Source organism: Lissotriton vulgaris, chromosome 10, assembly GCF_964263255.1.
Source record: "Lissotriton vulgaris chromosome 10, aLisVul1.2, whole genome shotgun sequence".
Taxonomy (NCBI): domain Eukaryota; kingdom Metazoa; phylum Chordata; class Amphibia; order Caudata; family Salamandridae; genus Lissotriton; species Lissotriton vulgaris.
Window position 1 is genome coordinate 467,548,391 of NC_141698.1, and position 17,893 is coordinate 467,566,283.

General features: G+C 47.9%; 1 protein-coding gene across 1 annotated transcript in view; it reads right to left on the bottom strand.

Annotated features, from left to right (window-relative positions):
- PPL (periplakin) overlaps positions 1–17,893 on the bottom strand; it is a 265,150-nt gene that overhangs the window by 120,494 nt on the left and 126,763 nt on the right. Inside the window, exons 2-4 of the mRNA XM_086941331.1 lie at positions 14,276–14,375; positions 10,905–11,059; positions 9,563–9,686 (exon numbers count right to left, since the gene is read on the bottom strand). Of these exons, the coding sequence (XP_086797457.1) occupies positions 9,563–9,686; positions 10,905–11,059; positions 14,276–14,375 (379 nt within the window). The remainder of the gene's footprint in view (positions 1–9,562; positions 9,687–10,904; positions 11,060–14,275; positions 14,376–17,893) is intronic.

Genomic DNA, 17,893 nt, shown 5'->3' on the forward strand with positions numbered 1-17,893 from the left:
GGATCTGGCTTGGCAGTTCGGGCTGGACTGCTCCCAAAAGGAACAGGGTCAAGACTGATTTGCATATGGCTGGGTCCAAACTGGGGTGGTGTGGTGAGCAAAAGAATGATGGATTTAACTTGATCTACGTTGGCTGAGTACCTGGGATTGGCAACTGGACTCTGCTCATTCTGTCCCCACAGTCACCCATGGGTTCAACCCTCCCCCCACGCCTCCCAACTCAAGGACTCGAGACACGAGGAGGGGGGGCACCTTCCGAAGTGACATCACCCGGTGCCTGCTCATATTTCCATCATGTGGTCAGGAGTCGCAGCCGCTGTCGGACAGCTGTGTTAATGAGGTTCTCTCTGCTGTGCTTCTAGTGTTTGTTTCGTTCTGGCGAAGCGTCCTTCCGGACGCAGTCTTCTGAGGTACTAAATGGACATGTTTGAGGCTGCAGTGGCTCGCGCTCTGGGAGCCAAGGTCCCTGCTAAGCGCTGGTCTTCTCATTCTCCGGTGGGTCCGGTTGACTCGCCCTCTGAGGGCTCTTCTTCTTCGGGAGCTGCCAGGCCTTCTACCTCTTCCAGGCTGTTTTTTCTTCAGGAAGAGGTTCCTGCAATGCTCCAAACCTTTAGGGAGTGCTTGGGGTTTACACCTTTCTGTGCTCTTGTGGGGTCGATGACGTATTTCCGCTGTGTGTTAGGCCTCGCGTGCTCGCTGTGCCCTTTCATGGACGCATGCTCAGGGGGGTTCCGGCAGTGACTGTACTCCCTAGTGGAGGGGGGTCTTTCTTCCTCACTCTGTCATGGCTGGCTTTATTCGTCTTCTGCGGCACAGTCATTGGTGTCTGTCTTTGGGTGGCTCGCCATGGTTATTCATGGGGTGACGGACTGCTCAGGCTTGCTTGTCCACATGGACAGAAGGCCATTCTCCTGGCTGCCGTCTCTTCGGTTGTGCCTGGGTCCCTGTGGATGCGTGACTGGAGGGCGGATTCTTCAGAGGAGTCTTCTCTCCTTGAATTCCCCTTTGTTGGCTTGATGCTTTTTGATGTGAATTTCTGGATTCTGCTCTTTTCTCAGCTTCTTCTTCCGGTCTTCCCCGTGGCCCTCTGATCCTTTTCAGGACCGTTGGCGTACGTTCCAGACCATAACGGCGTCTGCCGTGGCGAGTGCCAGGGTCTGTCGGTTGCCTTCAAGTGGATGTACTGGCGGCAGCGGCGAGGCGGCCTCTTGGCCTGTGGGCGTGAGGCTGTTGTCTTTCCTAGATGATTGGTGGCTGGATGTGTGGGTTCGCTGAGCATTGGATATTATTGGTAGTGGTTGTCCTTTCGACTTTGTCGCTGTTCCACCCAGGTCGGACTCCATCTGTGCACCTGTCCCTTGGTCCCTGGCGCCGTGGCCGGCTCTTCTGGAGGGGGATCAGGATCTTCTGGCGCAGGAGGCGTTCGTACTGGTCCCCCTTGCGGAGCGGGGTCTGGGTTATTTTTCCATTTTGTTTCTGCTCCAGCCGTTGTCGGGAGGTTCCGGCCGGTTCTGGTCCTCAAGTGGGAGAATGGTTGGGTTTGGACTGTTCACTTCGAGATGGTGACTTTTCAGTCCTTCCTTACATTGGTGGGGGTCCTGGACCACGTGTTTGACGATCTGCGGGGCACCTTTCTTCCTGTTCCAGTGCCTCATGCGCATCAGGAGTTTTCGCGTTTTGCGATTGGCGACTCCCTCTTCCGCTTTGCGGTTTTGCCATTTGGACTGCTGTCAGCTCCACGAGTCTTCACCATGCTTCTGGCTCCGTTGGTGGCCTTGGTCCACGCCCGGAGGTTCTTCCTCCATCCTTGCCTGGACGGTTGGTTGGTTCATGCTCCCTCTTTCCATTTGGCTCTCAGTCACACTGGAGTGATTCTGGCCATTTTGAGGGGGCACGGCTTTCTTATCTATGTGGGGATGTCGTTCCTTGTTCCGTCCCAAGATTGTCTCTTTGTTGGGAATTAGTTTCGGACAGGTTTGGGGTTGGTCACTCTGCCCACGGCTCAGATGGACAAGTTTCATTCTCGCATCCTGTCTCTTCTGTCCGGTCCGGTTCTGGTGACGGCTCGAGGCTCCGGATGCAGGGGGGCTTGGCGGCCACGGTCTTTCTGGTTCCATGGACCCGGTTTAGTTTGTGCACACTGATGGCTCATGTTCTGGTGCATTGGTCTCCCCGTTACCCCCCTCTCGTCTCTGTTTCCGGTGTCTCCTCCGTTCTGGACGGCTCTGTGTTGGTGGATGCTTTGAGATCATCTGCTGTGAGGGGTCCCCCTCTCTCCTCCGGCTCCTGTGGTGGTTGCCGCGGTTACCGGCCTCTCGGGTGGGGGGCCTGGCTGGGGGTTCTTCGGAGCAGGGGCTTCTGGTCCCCCTCACAGGGCAGGAAGTCGTCGATTTGGAGGGAGTTGGGGGCGGTCCGTTGGCTCTGTTGACCATCTCTCGGTTTCTGCTGAGCTCCGTTCTGGTTGGGACAGACAGCATTGCTGCCAAGGCTTACGTGCACTGGCAGAGGGGCAGGTCCTCTTCTCTGGCTCTGGTGCGTTGCTGTTGTTCAGTTGGGTGGAGTCTCGTCTGAAGGCAATCTCTGCGGTCCTGTTGCCTGGCGGATGCTCTCAGCAGAACCACCCCGTCCTTTGTGGATTTCTGCCTCCTTCAGGGGTTGTTTGTGGAACTGACGGTGCGATGGCGTGTTCCGCTGGTGGATCTCTTTGCATGTGTGAGCGATGCCTAGGTGACCCGGTTTGTCTCCCGCGGAGGGTTCAGCCGGGGCGGTGGATGCCTTCTCCTGCTCTTGGCCTCACAGGCTTCTGTATGCCTTTCCTCCCTTCCCCTTCTTCTCTGCTTCCTTCTGAGGGTCCGATCCTTGGTGGCTTCGGTGATTCTGGTGGCTCCGGCTTGGCCTCGTGCCTCCTGGTTTCCCTTCTTGGTGGGGATGGGGTCGGGGGTAGAGTGGTTGCTGCCTCTGTCTCCGTCACCTTTGGTGTTCCCGGTGTTGCTGCGGGATGTTCTGGCCAGGATGCGCTTGGCGGCCTGGTGGTTGGATGCTTGGGTCTGCTACGTAAAGGGGTTCCAGCTGGCTTGACCTCTACTCTGCTGGCGGTAGGCACCCGTCGCCTGACGAGTTTCACCTGAGGCTATGGCGTTCTTTCGGTTGGTGGTGTTGTGACATGGGTTTGGTCCCTGCTTCCTCTTCTTTGTTTGAGGTGATGCTGTTTTTCCAGGAGGGTGCTGATTTGGGCTTGCTGGTTTCTTCCCTTCGTTTGCTGTGGGCTGCGATTCGGGCGTTTCGGCGCTCCTGGGGCAACCTCTCGGATCCTAATGGTTTGGTTGGTTGCCTTTTTGAGGGTTTGGGTTGTGTTCTTCCTGCCCCTCTGCGGCTTTTTTCCTCCTGGGATCTGTCTCTGGTCTTAGACGCTTTTGCTGTCCCCTCCCTTTTAGCCCTTGCTTTCTGTGGCCCTGCACCTTTTGTCCTTCACGGCCTTCTTTTTGGTGGCCATTTCCTCTGCTCGCCACCTGGGTGAGCTGGGTGCTCTCTCTTCCTAACCCCCTTTTTCTCGGGTTTTTGGAGGACGGGTTCGTTTTGAATCCGGTGCTTTCCTTTCGTCCTGAGGTGGTTTCTCGGTTCCGCAAGGGTCGGGGGTTGGTCTTTCTTCCCTTTTTGTTCTGCATCCCCCTCATCGGAGTCTGGGGTGCGGCTACACTCTTTGGATGTTCGGAGGGCTCTCCAGGTCTATTTGGAGCGGGTCGCTCCTTTCCGTCTATGTGATTCGCTTTTTGTTGATTTTGGGCCTAGGTGTCGGGGTTTGCGTCCTGCTGCTCCTTCTTTGAGTCGTTGGGTCGGTCTCTGATTTCTTTGGCATGCAAGGTGGCGGGGCACCTTTCTCCTTTGGGGGTTCTGGTTTGTTGCACTCGGTCCATGGCAGCGTCATGTGCGGAGGTCATAGGGGCTTCCATTTCTGTGCTTTGCTAGGCCTGCGCCTGGGCTTCGCTGTTGTCCTTTGCCTCTCGTTCCTGAATTGGCCGGGAGCTTGACCATGCTGAGGGTTTTGGGTACAAGGTTCTTTCCGCATGGGTTCCTGTGTAGTGGTTTTCCTTGTTGTCTGTGATTTTTGATTAGCCTGTTTTGCATACCTTCTTTGGTTGTCCTGTTTGGCTTTGTACATCTCAATGTGTAAGGAATGGAAGCGCGGGAGGGACAAGGAGGTCATGTCTCAATTACTTACCGGTAATTGCATTACTCTGAGTCCTCTTCCCTCGCTTCAATTACTTACATCCCTCCCTCCCTCCCTGGTAGTCCAGGCAAACCTTTTGGTATGGTTTCGGTCTCTGTGATATTACAGGAGGTTTGAGGGGGGGTGGGGGCTACTTATAGTCTCTGCGTGTTAAATCACGTGGTATGGGTGTCTGGTGAGGCAGGGATGCCTCAATGCGTAAGTAAAGGAAGCGAGGGAGTAGGACTCAGAGTAATACAATTACCGGTAAGTAATTGAGACATTAGTTCTCTTGCCCATTTAAATAGGAGAGTTTGTGTGCTCTGTTTCACTCACATCCGATACTCTGATTGCGACTGGAGTACTCTCTGCAACTCAGTAAGACATTTGGGATTAGCCTTTGATTCAGCTAAGCTATCCTTAGATACTGTAATCGTCGCTATGTTCGTCATTGCCTCAATATACTTATAGCCTTCTCCTTATGATACTGTTTTTAACTATATGCTCATGACTTTTGGAGCTACGCAAATACAAATATGACATTGTGGGTACTTGTGCTTGAACGCCTAAACAAACGGGAGTTTTCACATGTCTTGTTTACCCTTACGAACCAGCGTTTCATGCTGCTTAATATAAAAAACACGCACGCGAGTGGTGCGCACGCCACATGTGCTTTCAATTATCGTGCCCGTGTCTGGGCACGATAATTGAAACCACATGAGCTTTGATGCGCGTAACAGACACCAATAGGCCGTGGGCGGAGCAATGCGCCCGCCTATGGCCTATTGCATGCTCTGTTGAAATAAAACACGCACTCAAAGCCCAATTACAGCCCACAAAACCAAAAACGCACGAGCGTGAACAATTCCAGGGTCCATTTCTGAACCCCGGACAAAAGAACTCGCTGTGCGAGCACTGCTGCGCCGTGCAACGCAGGGCGCAAGCCCTAAAAAAGGGATACTGGATAGCTTTATGGAAAAGTTATAGGGCCTTGAAAAGGCACTGTTTATCAGGAGCCTATGAAATAACTTCGAATGGGAAGAGTTATCAAATCTTTTTGTCAATCCCAAGATAAAGCAGGAAGTTGTATTTTGAATGCACTGTAGTTAGGAATTAAGGAGAGAAGAAAGCTCAAGTTAAAGAGAATTACAGCAGTTCGCGCTTGTACTGCCTGCTCACTGTTTTTTTGTGTCTGGGAGAAGTTGTAGGATTTCCTCAGAGTATGCAAAGTCAGAGAAAAGTTGTATCAAAGCTTAGTGGGAAGATTTTTAAACCAACGATTGCTTACAAACAGGCTCCTTAGTTATCAGACAGAGGAGGGTGGAACAGGGGAAGGACCCATCAAATGGAAGAGACCAGCAGGTCGTATTTCCAAAGACAATAACTTACATTTTGTCAGTGATAAGAAGCAATATGTTATCCGTCATACAGAACATGACTGTTTAAAGGCAGCCATTAAAACTGTTGCAAGACTGATCGCTGGTGCATTCTAAACATGCTATGATTAAATTTCATGAGCATATGAGTAAAAATGTACTCTAAAAGTACATAATAATGCAGCTAATGATTCCACTTAGATATTAAACAGGGTGAGGATCAACACCGACACTTATGGGACATCCCAGCCAGGAACAGCATGTTAACGCTCTGATAGAATGGAGATGACCCACCTTATCTTTACTTCCAATGTCCTTAGGCAATTGTATGAGAACAATGGGATGAGGTAGGTTGATATTGGGTTTGGGATCCAAACCTAAAAGGTACGTGTCAGTGAGGGATGAAGAAATGTATGTTACCTGAGAAGGTAGGTTAACACTTACTTTATGTGTAGGATAGGGTGGGTAAGAATTAGACACATGGATTTGAGGAAAGCTGAAATCAGCTGTGATGGGAAGAGGGCTGTGATAGAATTTGTGCAGGACCACTGGAATTATGCAATTCTGTGTCCACTGTATTGTAATCATTAATTCGCTACTGCTGCCAAATTTGCAGTTTTTTAGCAAAAAAAATGGTTTTAGTTTCAAATGGATCAAAAGTCACAAAAAAACTGCCAGGCGTGTTGTCACATAGTGGTATGGCCTTTGCAAAGGTTAAATGGTTACCTTTCAGTTCCTGAATGCTATATTTAGGTGTGAAAATTGACACCAATGAGATTAAACCTTTTTTCTGGACAGTGTTAAGATGTGTACAAATGACAAAGAAGGAAAGTAATATTCCCACAAAACGTGGCAGATCGGGCTCCATAATTTGCAATTTCTTGCTGCATTATTCAGTCAACTCCACAGCATAATTTGGTCCTCCTCTACCACATAATTCCAGTGGCTCTGATTATGTGGTATAGGGCAACACTGAGGTCATGCACATGGACCTGTTTTACAATTAGCTACTCCAACACATAATCTACTGATATTCAGTCCAATCTAGGGTACTTTCATACAAGCCTACTAGGGGGATGGAGCCAAGTATCACGCATCAGGTGTGATGCTCACGCATTTCAGTGCAGTGTTCCGCATCACCGCACTGAAATGTATTGTCACGGATTTTGCCACCTCAGTGCACGCCACCAGCTGCACCTCTGCACCGGGCTCTGCTGCTCCCGAGAGACGTGCTGAGTTGCTGGACTGATTCCTAAATAGTTATATCCGACCGGCATCTGCTCTCAGCTCTGGAGTGCAGAGCGCTACAATGTATCAAATCTATGCCCGGCAGGCAGCCTTTGTCGCCTGGCAACAGAATTATTAGCAGCGCCGTGGCGCGGTTTATTCATTGACACACAGTCACTGTCTGCTGCCAATTACGGGGGCTGGGTGTTCAGGGGGGGCTGCCCTCTCAGCAGTTGATGCTGCTGTCAGTCACACTGTGGCACACCATGGGGCCCGGCCCGGGATATCCGGAGGACGTGCAGTGACGGACGGTGCCCTCAAGAGGAAGTCAAGTGAGCAGCACTGAGAAACGGTGGGGAATTTGAGACTCTCATTTGACGACTCAAGTCCACGAGTGAGTCAGCCTGGATTGAGAAGAAGACTGCTGCTGCAATGTGCATCGATTCATGCAGCAGCAGTGCAGTCACGGAGCCGGGAAGAGTCTCTGAACTCTACAAGTAAGTGTTATTATAACTAGTATAAGTACGAGTCATGATCATCTAAAAAAATTAAAATAGCATTGATCTCATCTGCGGGGATGCTCGGTCTGATGATCCTTCCGGAGTCAGTGAGCATGAGTCCTGTTTAGCTTATCTCTTACGAGCTTAATCTCAAAAGAAGGTGTTGCCGAATCCAAGTAGGCTCAGCCCAGTAAGCATTTGTCTTCTTATGTTTTCCAGGCAATAGGGGAACACTCCAAACTTGATGGCTCAGGCGGCCTGGATTCAACCATATATTGCCTCACCCTGCCACTGCCCGGGACAAATAGTGGTTAAAGGTTGGCTCTGTGCACGGGGCGCAGCACGGCACGATCTGTTTGCATCACCTCCAATCACATGGCGGCACTCTCTGGGGGTTCACATGCTGCACCAGACCTCGACATTGTGGTTTTACCAGCCGTTCCTGCCCCTGCCCCTGTCTCTCTGGATTGCGTGCAGGCTCGGCCTCAAAGCAGATCATCTCATGCCTGCAGCTACTACAGAGGCACCAGACCTGTGTTCCAGGCACAGTGTCAGGTCACGGAGGGTGCACAAATACAGCATTACAGATGTTACTGTTATCAAGCTGCGTCGGTAGTAATAGCCTCGCAGCTCTTTAATTTTAGAGACACAGACCTGCCCTCACTCATGGCAGAACTCAGCCCAGAGCAGAGAAATCACATTTTCTGGGTAACATTTTTTCTTTTACAATTGTATATACGCAACCAAAAGGTATTCAAGGGCTTTACTTGAGCACCAGTTACATTATACTGGCACATATTCACTTTTATTTTCCAACATTAAATTGAAAAGTAACCTTGGTGGCAAACCCAGCGCAAGGCTGCAAAACTACCCGATCAGAGAATAAAAATAAGTGCACAACCAAGCACAGACCTTAAATTCCCTAATCAATTTCTCACGTTGGTAGGGTAACCAATCCCTTTAGGAACTTATCCATTTTCTACAAAGCACAAAGTTTTATAGATGCATTGGTCGTGGGATCTGGCACCTGACCAACCAGTTCTGAGTGACCTTATACTCAAAGTTGCGTACCAGCAGCTAATGTTCTAATGAGTCATTCTGTATTATTTCTTTTTTTACATCTAATATTTCAGCCGAGGTGGCTTGTTTAAAAACTAATTTATGGCAAGTTTAGACAACTCAAAAACACTATTGATGTATCTGTAGCTGTCGGTTTATATTTCAAAAGAAATATTAATTCTGGAAGGTGTTCGCCATTTTTTACCTGCACGGGTCTAAACACTGGTGCAATATTAGTAGGGCCTTAAACCTAATAATGCCTGAGTGATGTATGTCTTTCTCAGTAACCACTGCAAGGTTTCTCTAGCATACCATAGTCGCCACAGATTAGGGGTCTGATCAGTTCTCCCCAAAAGTGATCAGGCAGCAGTCATCACAAGGTGTCAATGATCTTTCTAGAAATCACTATAGTAAGACCACTGTAGAAATGTAAATCAACTAGTGAGCCTCTATTTCAGGAGTTTACAGCAGTTTCAAGGGCTTCTACAAGGCCTCTCACTGCTCAGAAGGTGGTATTTCCAATGTGTATCTCTTTAAATGAACATTATTCCTCAGCTTCACTTGTGAGAAAGTGTCACTTGAAGTGTCACACATTTGGTACTACAATGTCCCTCATAAGCGCACTTAATTCTTTGAAATGTCGCACTTGAGCAATCAGAAAATTGGCAGCTATGCACTAGGGTTAGTGTCCTTCCATTTCTGGTGCTCTGCAGCAGTTTCAAGAAGTTCTTGGAGTTTCTTGTAGCGCAAATGGCTGTAATTTCTGATATTTATATCTTTCCCTCGTCTTCATTGCATGATTTTTGCTTGTGAGAAATTGTCACTCATAGTCGTTAAAATGTCACTCATAATTTCACTGAAATTATAAAAATGTCACACATGGCAATCTGAAACCTTGGCAGCTATGGGGATGAACTAGAGGACCCTAATGCATAATAAGTCCTGTCAAGGAAAGTCAGCTGATTCACAGAGTGTGAAATGATAATTGGGCCTTGGTTAAGGTGGACCTTAAGTGTAGGTAGTGGGGGAAAGGACATAGCTTCAAGCGTTCTTTCACCTGTTTATCTATTATCAAGGTTCCTCTTCTCACACCAACTGTTGATCTTCAAAGCCTGCACAACAGCGTCTGGGGTCAGAGTAGGATAGAGGGTGAGGAAAAGGCAGCAGAAGTATAAAAGAGGCAGTCCTTTTACCTGTTTTTCCTCCAGGAGTTTACTCCAGTTGATCTGTGGAGCGGGCATGGTTGGCGCAGTCAAGCTGTAGATCTGGTTGTGCTTTACGCGGAGATTCCCAAGGCGTTCCTTGAGCTGCCGGATGCTGTAGGCAGAGAGAAAACATAACAAATCTATTAGCATTGACAAGCACCTAGCCAACTTTCATCTGTGTGTGAAATCCAAGGCACCGATTGCAACCTGCTTCTTGTTCATATTCTGGTTATGCCCGATTTGAACGGATTACATGGAGTTGGGCAGCTTCCTCTATCTCAGGGGGACATACTGCTGAATGCAGTGTCATCTGCTCTCAAATAAGGTCTTGTTCAAGCAGATTCCGTACTGTTTCCATACACTCGCCAACTCACTGATCTGATCATTCTGTCTGCTGCCCAGCCCACACAACCAGCTGGCTTCCCCTGACAGATAGAGGAGCTTGCACCCTTTGGTTAAAGACAGCATAGCTATGCTTTGCTGCACTGATCTACCTAGACAAGTGCATACATGGCTGCCCGATTATCAATTAACCTGTCAGCTCAGTCTGTTGACCTATCTGTATACATCAATTCCCCCACCTGAAATTTATCTCCCATAGGTGAGTAAAGCTCCAGTTCACACAGATTTGGAGGAGGGCCGCAAGATCCAAGCACCCTTGCAGAGATTTCACCATAGAAATCCATACCATAAATCTGACTCATTTGGGTTAGGTTGGAAGGTCCTTCCTAACCACACCACCCACACTTATCAGAGCCAGGAAAAAGGTTAATTCGTCCTCTTAGCCCCTCAACCCAGCATAGAGAACCACCAATGAGTAAATACACAATTGCAGCTATGACTCAGCTCACAAGAACTTAATGCGCAAAGCAACAGGTGAATGCACTGGTATACCAATCCCTGAGCAACTTAGGAAATCCATATGGTCTTAAGAAGGTAGACCTGGTGACACATAGACTGGAAGACAAGGGTACATGACGTGAAAAAAATTACCATGGCGGTGTTTTCTAAGGAAATCACAACTAAAGAGAAACTTACACATCTTGACCGACCTACACAACAAATTAAAATCTTTACTGCATTATTACAGAGATCACCAACTCAACTGCCTGCCCATCAAATTACCTTAAACATTCCCATTTCTGAACACAATCCAACACCCACCACAACACCACTCTCACTGAATTAGGTATGGTATATTCATGGACAAAGCAGACACATCAGTAAGGGGTCAAATGCCCAGATTATGAGAGAAGGATTATGTAGACCAGAGAGAAGCTTTGCCTGGAGAGGTGGTGAAGAGTGGGGATCAGGCAGACATGCAACTTACTCTTCCACGATCATGTCCGCTTGAGGATGGGTCATCCGCTGTGCACCCTGAGCGTCGGTCTGCAGCACATTGATGAGCTTCTCGGTCTCGGAGATCTTGCTCAGTGTATACTCTCGGTACTGGATGCCCTGTGATTGCTTAATGTTCTCCAGATCCTGCCAATGAAAGCAAAGAGCTTATGTGAAAGGGTCAAGTCATACCCGCTGCTCTTCCAATGAACATGCCAAGCATAGATAAGAGAATTCAGGCAACATTAACCTTTGACCCATGACAGCCTGTTGCACCCTAGCTCATTACGGTGAACATCCTTTACAACGCAACTTTTACCTCGCAGTGCCTTTACGACGCAACTTTTACAACGCAAACCATTACAACGCATTGCGCTGGGGGGCGCTCTAGGATAGGGAATAGGTTTAATGTACTATCCAACACCTTCCCTACTATCCACGGGGACTGGAGTTGGAATAGTAAATTAAACTATTCACTATCCAGCGCCCCAAAGCACTATGCGTTGTAAAGGCATGCGTTGTAAAAACCGTGTTGTAAAGGCATGCGTGGTAAAAGCATGCGTTGTAACGTCATACATCCGCTCATTACACATGTAACTGGTAATCTTTCATATCAGCCACAGTACAGCTTACTAAGAAACTCGCTTAGATGTGGAATCTGCCTAGCAAAATTGAACCATTTCACGCCGAATACTGATATTAGCCTGGCTTCCGTTGGAAGTGCACTGTGCCTTGGGATCTATACAACACGTCTAGGGTATGAAGCTCCGGCCATCATCTATGAGAATGGATTGGATCTTTCAGATGGGCCTCAGCCCTTAATCTCGGTCAGCTGTCACCCACAAGAACAGTTGCTGTGCATTTGGCATCTGTTGAGCATATACAGCAGAAACTTTCAAAATGCTGAAATGAGATTGTACTCCCAGGACACACTGCACATCAGCACGTACTCAACAATGCTGAAGTCCTTCTAGATCAGCCTCAGGATGCGGTTTGCAGGTCAGCCTGCACCCTCTAGGCCAACAATGCAATAGGTGGCCCCAGCTCACATAAAAGAGTCTAGGCTGTTAAAAAATCTACTGAATAGAATCACCAATGAGGTCAAAAGTCAGAGGTGAAAGGCAGGGAGCCGGAGTGATGCACCAGCAATGTAACAGTAAAATACTGGTAATTAACACAATTCCCACTCTGGCAGGCCCAGGGCCGCACTGGGACCCAAAGCAGACCTGGCAAATTTTGTCAGACCAGCCCACCCCAATACAGTGCATAGCCTGACCACTGTAAGGGGGTGGTGGTGGTGGGGGGGGTTCTCCCCCAAGGAAATTTGGGAGGAAAACTGCGCATTATACAACAAATTGTTCATGATATATTCAATTGTATTTGTTTTTAAAGCATGTGAATGATGACCTTACTGTGCACCATGATACAGCAATCTTTATTGGGGCTCTTCAATGATTCCCTCGCTATCACCCTCCAACAGTGCCTCTCATCTCTCCATAGCCTCTCACATGTATTTCATTTGTTTTATAGCGCCTCTCATACCAGTGTTGGGTGTAGGAGCATTTTACATCACACACACTAACAGAGACAATGAATCATATGTGTGTAAGTCATTGAATAGAAAATGTTACATAAGACAAAGGGGACTACAAGGTGTTGCCATTCATACTGGTAGGCATTTTTTTTAAGCGTGCTTGGTCTGGGGAAGCACAAACGCACAATTCAGAACACAGCACAGTGGTTAGAGCTGACTTTACTAATAAGAATTTATTTCTACCCAAACAAACCCTTTTTAGCAAAATTAGAATAATGAAAGACTAGGAAAACAATATAACTTTCTAATCTCAATTAAGATTTAACGTATGAACTGCACAGTAAGAAAAGGATCTCGGTGACAAAAGCAGTAACCCACTGAGTTATGCATATAAAACACTGTTCTGTGATCTTCAAAGTACACTCTTTGCACCAGGCATATTAACCCTTTGTGCTATGTTAGATTAATCAAAACCTAGTCAAAACTCCGATCTCTCTCCAGCAAGAAACATTAGGCGCCAGAGTTATCTTGACACTTTCATTGTTGCCTGAGAACTGTTGGATATACAAAGAACTCTGCTGCGCTTTTAACACTGCTGCACTGCTAACAAACCGGCCCCAAGTAACAAATGCGGTCTACCACCCTTCCAGCCTCCTAGGGAAATGCCCGGTACGGCCATTCCGGCCTTGGGCAGGTCTTACCAATCAGATGCTTTCTGGGGTGGAGACCCAGGATATAAAGACAAAGTAGAGGAACGGCAAGTCATGGGCTTCAATAAGCATGGCGGTTGTGCTAACTACTAGCGTTTATTTGCACTTTTGTACACCAGGCCTTTTTCTTGCTACCTTTGGTCCAAGGGACATAAGAACTGGGCTTTATGAAAGCCATCTTTAGTTTATTTTAATTTCCAGTGTTTTCTTTATATTAGACCCTCCACGGCAAGTGGGACTCTTGAGGTGTGCATGGTGGGATCAGGTGTAATATCCTTTAAATCAAAAAGTGTGTGATTTCACTTACAATACCCCTACTATTCTGGTGAATGAATGACATTGCGAGAAGTGCTCACTTGGTTGGCACAAAGAAATACGTAATAGGAAAGAAAAGTGAGACGGGGCATACAGGTGATGTGCCTGAAGGGTACGGGGCAGGTGATAGAGGTGCATTGCAGGAAAAAAGAGTGAGGCACATGCCTAGGTAGATGGATCAACAATAAGGAAAGATACTCACCTCCCCTTAAATAATAGTAACAATGACATCTCTAAAGCATCCTTCAACAGAGGACATCTTTGTTGTTTTAAGAGAAGACAATGTAGATGAATTACATGATGACACGCCTTAATATTTAATTGGAAAGAGTAGTGCACGTGGGCCAAAAAGATGACGTGCATGACGGTACTGTGGCATGTGATCAAATATGGTCATTTTATAGGCCAGAGGGTATGCAGATAAGAAGTGGTGGGCTTATTAGAAAATATTTTAAAGCTGCTTATGGCGATAGACCTGCAAGATGTGGAAAAGAGAGGAGTGCTCAAGAACGTCTGATTAATGTGCATGCTGGAACAAAAGGTCAGGCACTTGAACATGTGTTCCACATAGCTCACAACGTTTACAGACGGTGAATTAAATGCATGCTGGTTAAAGTGGGGCACTTGCAAGGTAATATAAATGAGAGTGGAACGGAAATGTGAAGTGCATTAAGAGATATACTGATAGGCATAGGGAGAAGTGTGGGTTCGGGTGGCATACACTGTGAGATGGTTGAGTACATTTTGAGAAGTCGAAATGGGCGCTGGGTGGTAAGATGCATCTGAAAGGTGGCCAGTATGTACCTTCTGCAACTTGTTGTCGGTGTCCACAATGTTGTTCTCCACCGAGTCTGCATTTTTCTGCAGTCTTTCGATGAGGTCAGACAATTCCTTGTTGCTCATGCTGCAGAGAAGAGACAAAAGTAGTTATTACGATCGTGTGGACCACCCACTCAGTGACCACCTACAATCACCCCATTTCCACTTCCCCCAAATCTCAATAGCCATCTTCGTGTAATCTGCATGCCCCCAGTGCTTTCTACTGCAATGGAAGCAAAATCACAAGCCGCGCAGTCTAAGGAAGTTATAGTGTGGTTCACAAAAAACTTCAACTATGTTGTGCACCATCGACCTGTAGCTGCAGCAGCACGGCTGTGAATCACGACACTGGTCTGGGACTGTGAAACAACACAGCTGCCAATTCATAACATTTGATGAGGATGACGTTAAATCATTTCTGTTTTTGAGGATGCTGGAAGCTGTAGATCCATAGTCACGTGGGAAAGTACAAGTGCCAGCATGCCTATTGATGTTGGCTCTAAAATGAGGCCTGGAAGAAAGTTGACAAAGAGCAAATTAATAGCTGTGTATTCCTGCCCACCAGGTGAAGGAAATGTGTCAAAGGCCCTCTCCTCGCTACCCAGCTACGTTACAGTGTGCACAAAACGTCACATCACACGCCATCCCTCCAAAACATCGGCAGCCATAGAGCAACCTAAAACAGATCGGCGAAGCTCAGGGCAACAGGGCCGAATGCTACTGGAGAGCCGCCATGCCAGCAGATTTCATAACCGAGGCCTGCGCTGAGGGAGGCGGAGCGGGCACCTCCGTGACGTCATTTCATCGCCCCGAGCCCGCGGGAGAGCTGAGGAGAGGCAAGGACGCCGACGCAGCGCAGCGCGCGCGGAGCGAGGGGGCGCGGCAGCCCGTGCGGCGCATGACTCATGCCTGCCCTTTGTGTACGTTTCTAAAGTATGTGCCGCGTGTGCCAAGGGGAGTGTGGGCAAGGGCGGGGTGGAGAAGCAGGGGATTAGTTCATTGTGCTGGTGGGAGCGAGCCTGCCGAGGTCTTTTCAAGTTGCAAATGCCGTCAGGTCTTAGTGTTCTGAGCACAGGAGGGGCCTGGCACAGCTTATCCTCTGTATATTGATGTATCTGCTCTCCCATATCCGTGCCAATACTGTCAAATAAAAGCAACCTAGGCAAATATATATTTTAAGCAGCCGCACGTTGACCTATGGGAGCAAGCGTAGGGATGGCAAAAACCCTTTCCAGGAGAATTCTATGGTGCAGTGCGGGGTAGAGCGGGCAGGGACAGGTTTCACAATGACCATTTTGCAATCATTTTATCAGCTGTGACCAGACGTCGCGGTTTTCCTCGGACAGTCCGGTTTTCGGGGGACAGTCCCTCTGCCCCGACACATTTCTTTATTTTGAATAAATGTCCCGGTATTTGGGACAAAGGTCAGATAATTTCCACATGAAAGGAGAATTGGAAAATAAAAAAATAAAAATGCTCTCCTTACGCTTCAGAAGAATGAACAAAAAAAATGTAATTTATTCTGTTTTCGCAGTTCGGCTGCATGCTCCCAGCACGATCAGAGGGGAGAAAGGGTGCAGGGGCGGCCATAGGCATGTGCAAGCTGTGCACCTGCACAGGGCCACCAAACCCCAGGGGCCACCACTCCAATATATATCCTTAATATAATAATTCTCTGAGGATGGATACATATTTGCATGGCGGCCCCTGGCAGGGATTTGGCGGCCTCCGGCTCTGTTCCACTGCCAAACACCCTAACCCCCTCTTCACTGGCCTCCATGCTACGCCCCGCCCGGACCCCCTCTTCTGGGGCCCCCTACCTACGCTCCCTGCCCAGGGCCGCCATGAGCCTAGAGCCGCCCCTGAAGGGTGGTGGGAAGGTCAGGGGAATAGGGTGGAGCCTCCACCGTGGAGATCCTACCATTGATAATGTTAAGTAAATGGTGCCTTAAACGTATGTGGGTGCATGTACATACGTTTAAAAGCCTACTATATCTCTGTGGACATATTTACGAGGCTACGCATAAACCAGAGCAAGACCTGACATAGAAGTAAGACTAAAGGCTTTAGTCCTGCTTTTATTTGGCAAGTCCTGGTTTTTGGTTCTCAAAATCTGGTCACCCTAACACTGGGTAAAGAAAAACAATAAGTAGTACATTAAGCTCTATAGGGGAACTAATAAAATATTCAGGGCTAGATGTAGGTAAAGTACATTTACCGATTCTAAAATACCGAATGTTACCGATTCGGTATTTTAGAATCGGTAAATGCTATGTAGGGGAAAACTCGGTAAGTATTACCGAATCGTTAAGATTCGGTATTTACCGAATCGGTATTTATCGGTTCGGTAATTCACATTAATTCCTATGGGCCTGGGCCCATAGGAATGAATGTGAATTACCGAATCGGTAAATACCGATTCAGTAAAATAGGGAAAGAGTCAAGGGTGGCATGGTGTCACATTGACACCCTGTTGCACCCCTGAATAGTGCTTGTGTGCACATGTGGCACACATACATGCCCTAAGGGCATGTATGTCTGCCACATGGCACTGGTGTAAATGCACGGATTTGCATTTACAGAGGTATTCGTTATTTACCACCAACTAATAGTTGGTGGTAAATAACGAATCTTTAAAACACAGAAGCACTCTTCATAGTGCTTCCTACATGTCATTTACCGATTTGGTAAATACCAAATCTGTAAATAATGATTCGGTAAATACAGAATCTGTAAATACCGATTCGGTATTTACCGAATCTCCCCTACATAGCAAATGGCTCAATACCGGTCGGTAAACCTGAAATTTACAGATTTTCGGGTTTAACGATCGGTAATGGGCCACCTACATCGGGCCTTCAGTATGTATGGCACTGCACACAGAAGGAACATCCCGCAATGGTAGCAAATCATGTATGTGCCTATTTGAAAATTGTGTGCTAAATTGAAACCACTGGATGCACAGCAGGCATATGTTTGTGGCACAGACACAACGCTGCCTATGTGAGGCAGTAATGCATTGACAGAAGAAAGGACATTGATTTTAAAAGCAGTGCCCCGATCTGATTCTCATTCCTTCCCTGAGCCAGTAAACAAACCATCAACATTTCTGGGCCACACAATAAAATGCAATCAGAAGTTATACAATTTTTTGCCAGAGTGCACCCACTGTATGCCTGTGGGAGTAGTCGAAGTGGAATGGCGTGCAGCAGGCACCTGCTTTTAGCGCCCCCGGAGCGCTTTGGTGTTGCAGAAGGAGCCACAGACACTTGCGTGATCCCCCCGTAATACAGATTATGCTAACGCCACATGTGCACTAACACGATCTCAAAGGCTTTGTTGTTCAATGCAAGTTAGGAAATAATGTGTTTCTGCATCTGCGCCGAATTACTGATGCAGGCGCAAGACAAAGGACCTGTCAGGGGTCCCTAACTATGCAACGCATTGAGGTGGCCCACACTCAGTACACCCCTGATGGCGCCCCCGAAAGGTGTAAAAGGAGGATCACGGACCCTCCAGTTATTCCCCCGCAGGTGGGTGCAGTCACTCACTGCACCTGCCTGCAGGGGGAGCTCTGCCTCCTTCGATATTCAGGGTTGGTTG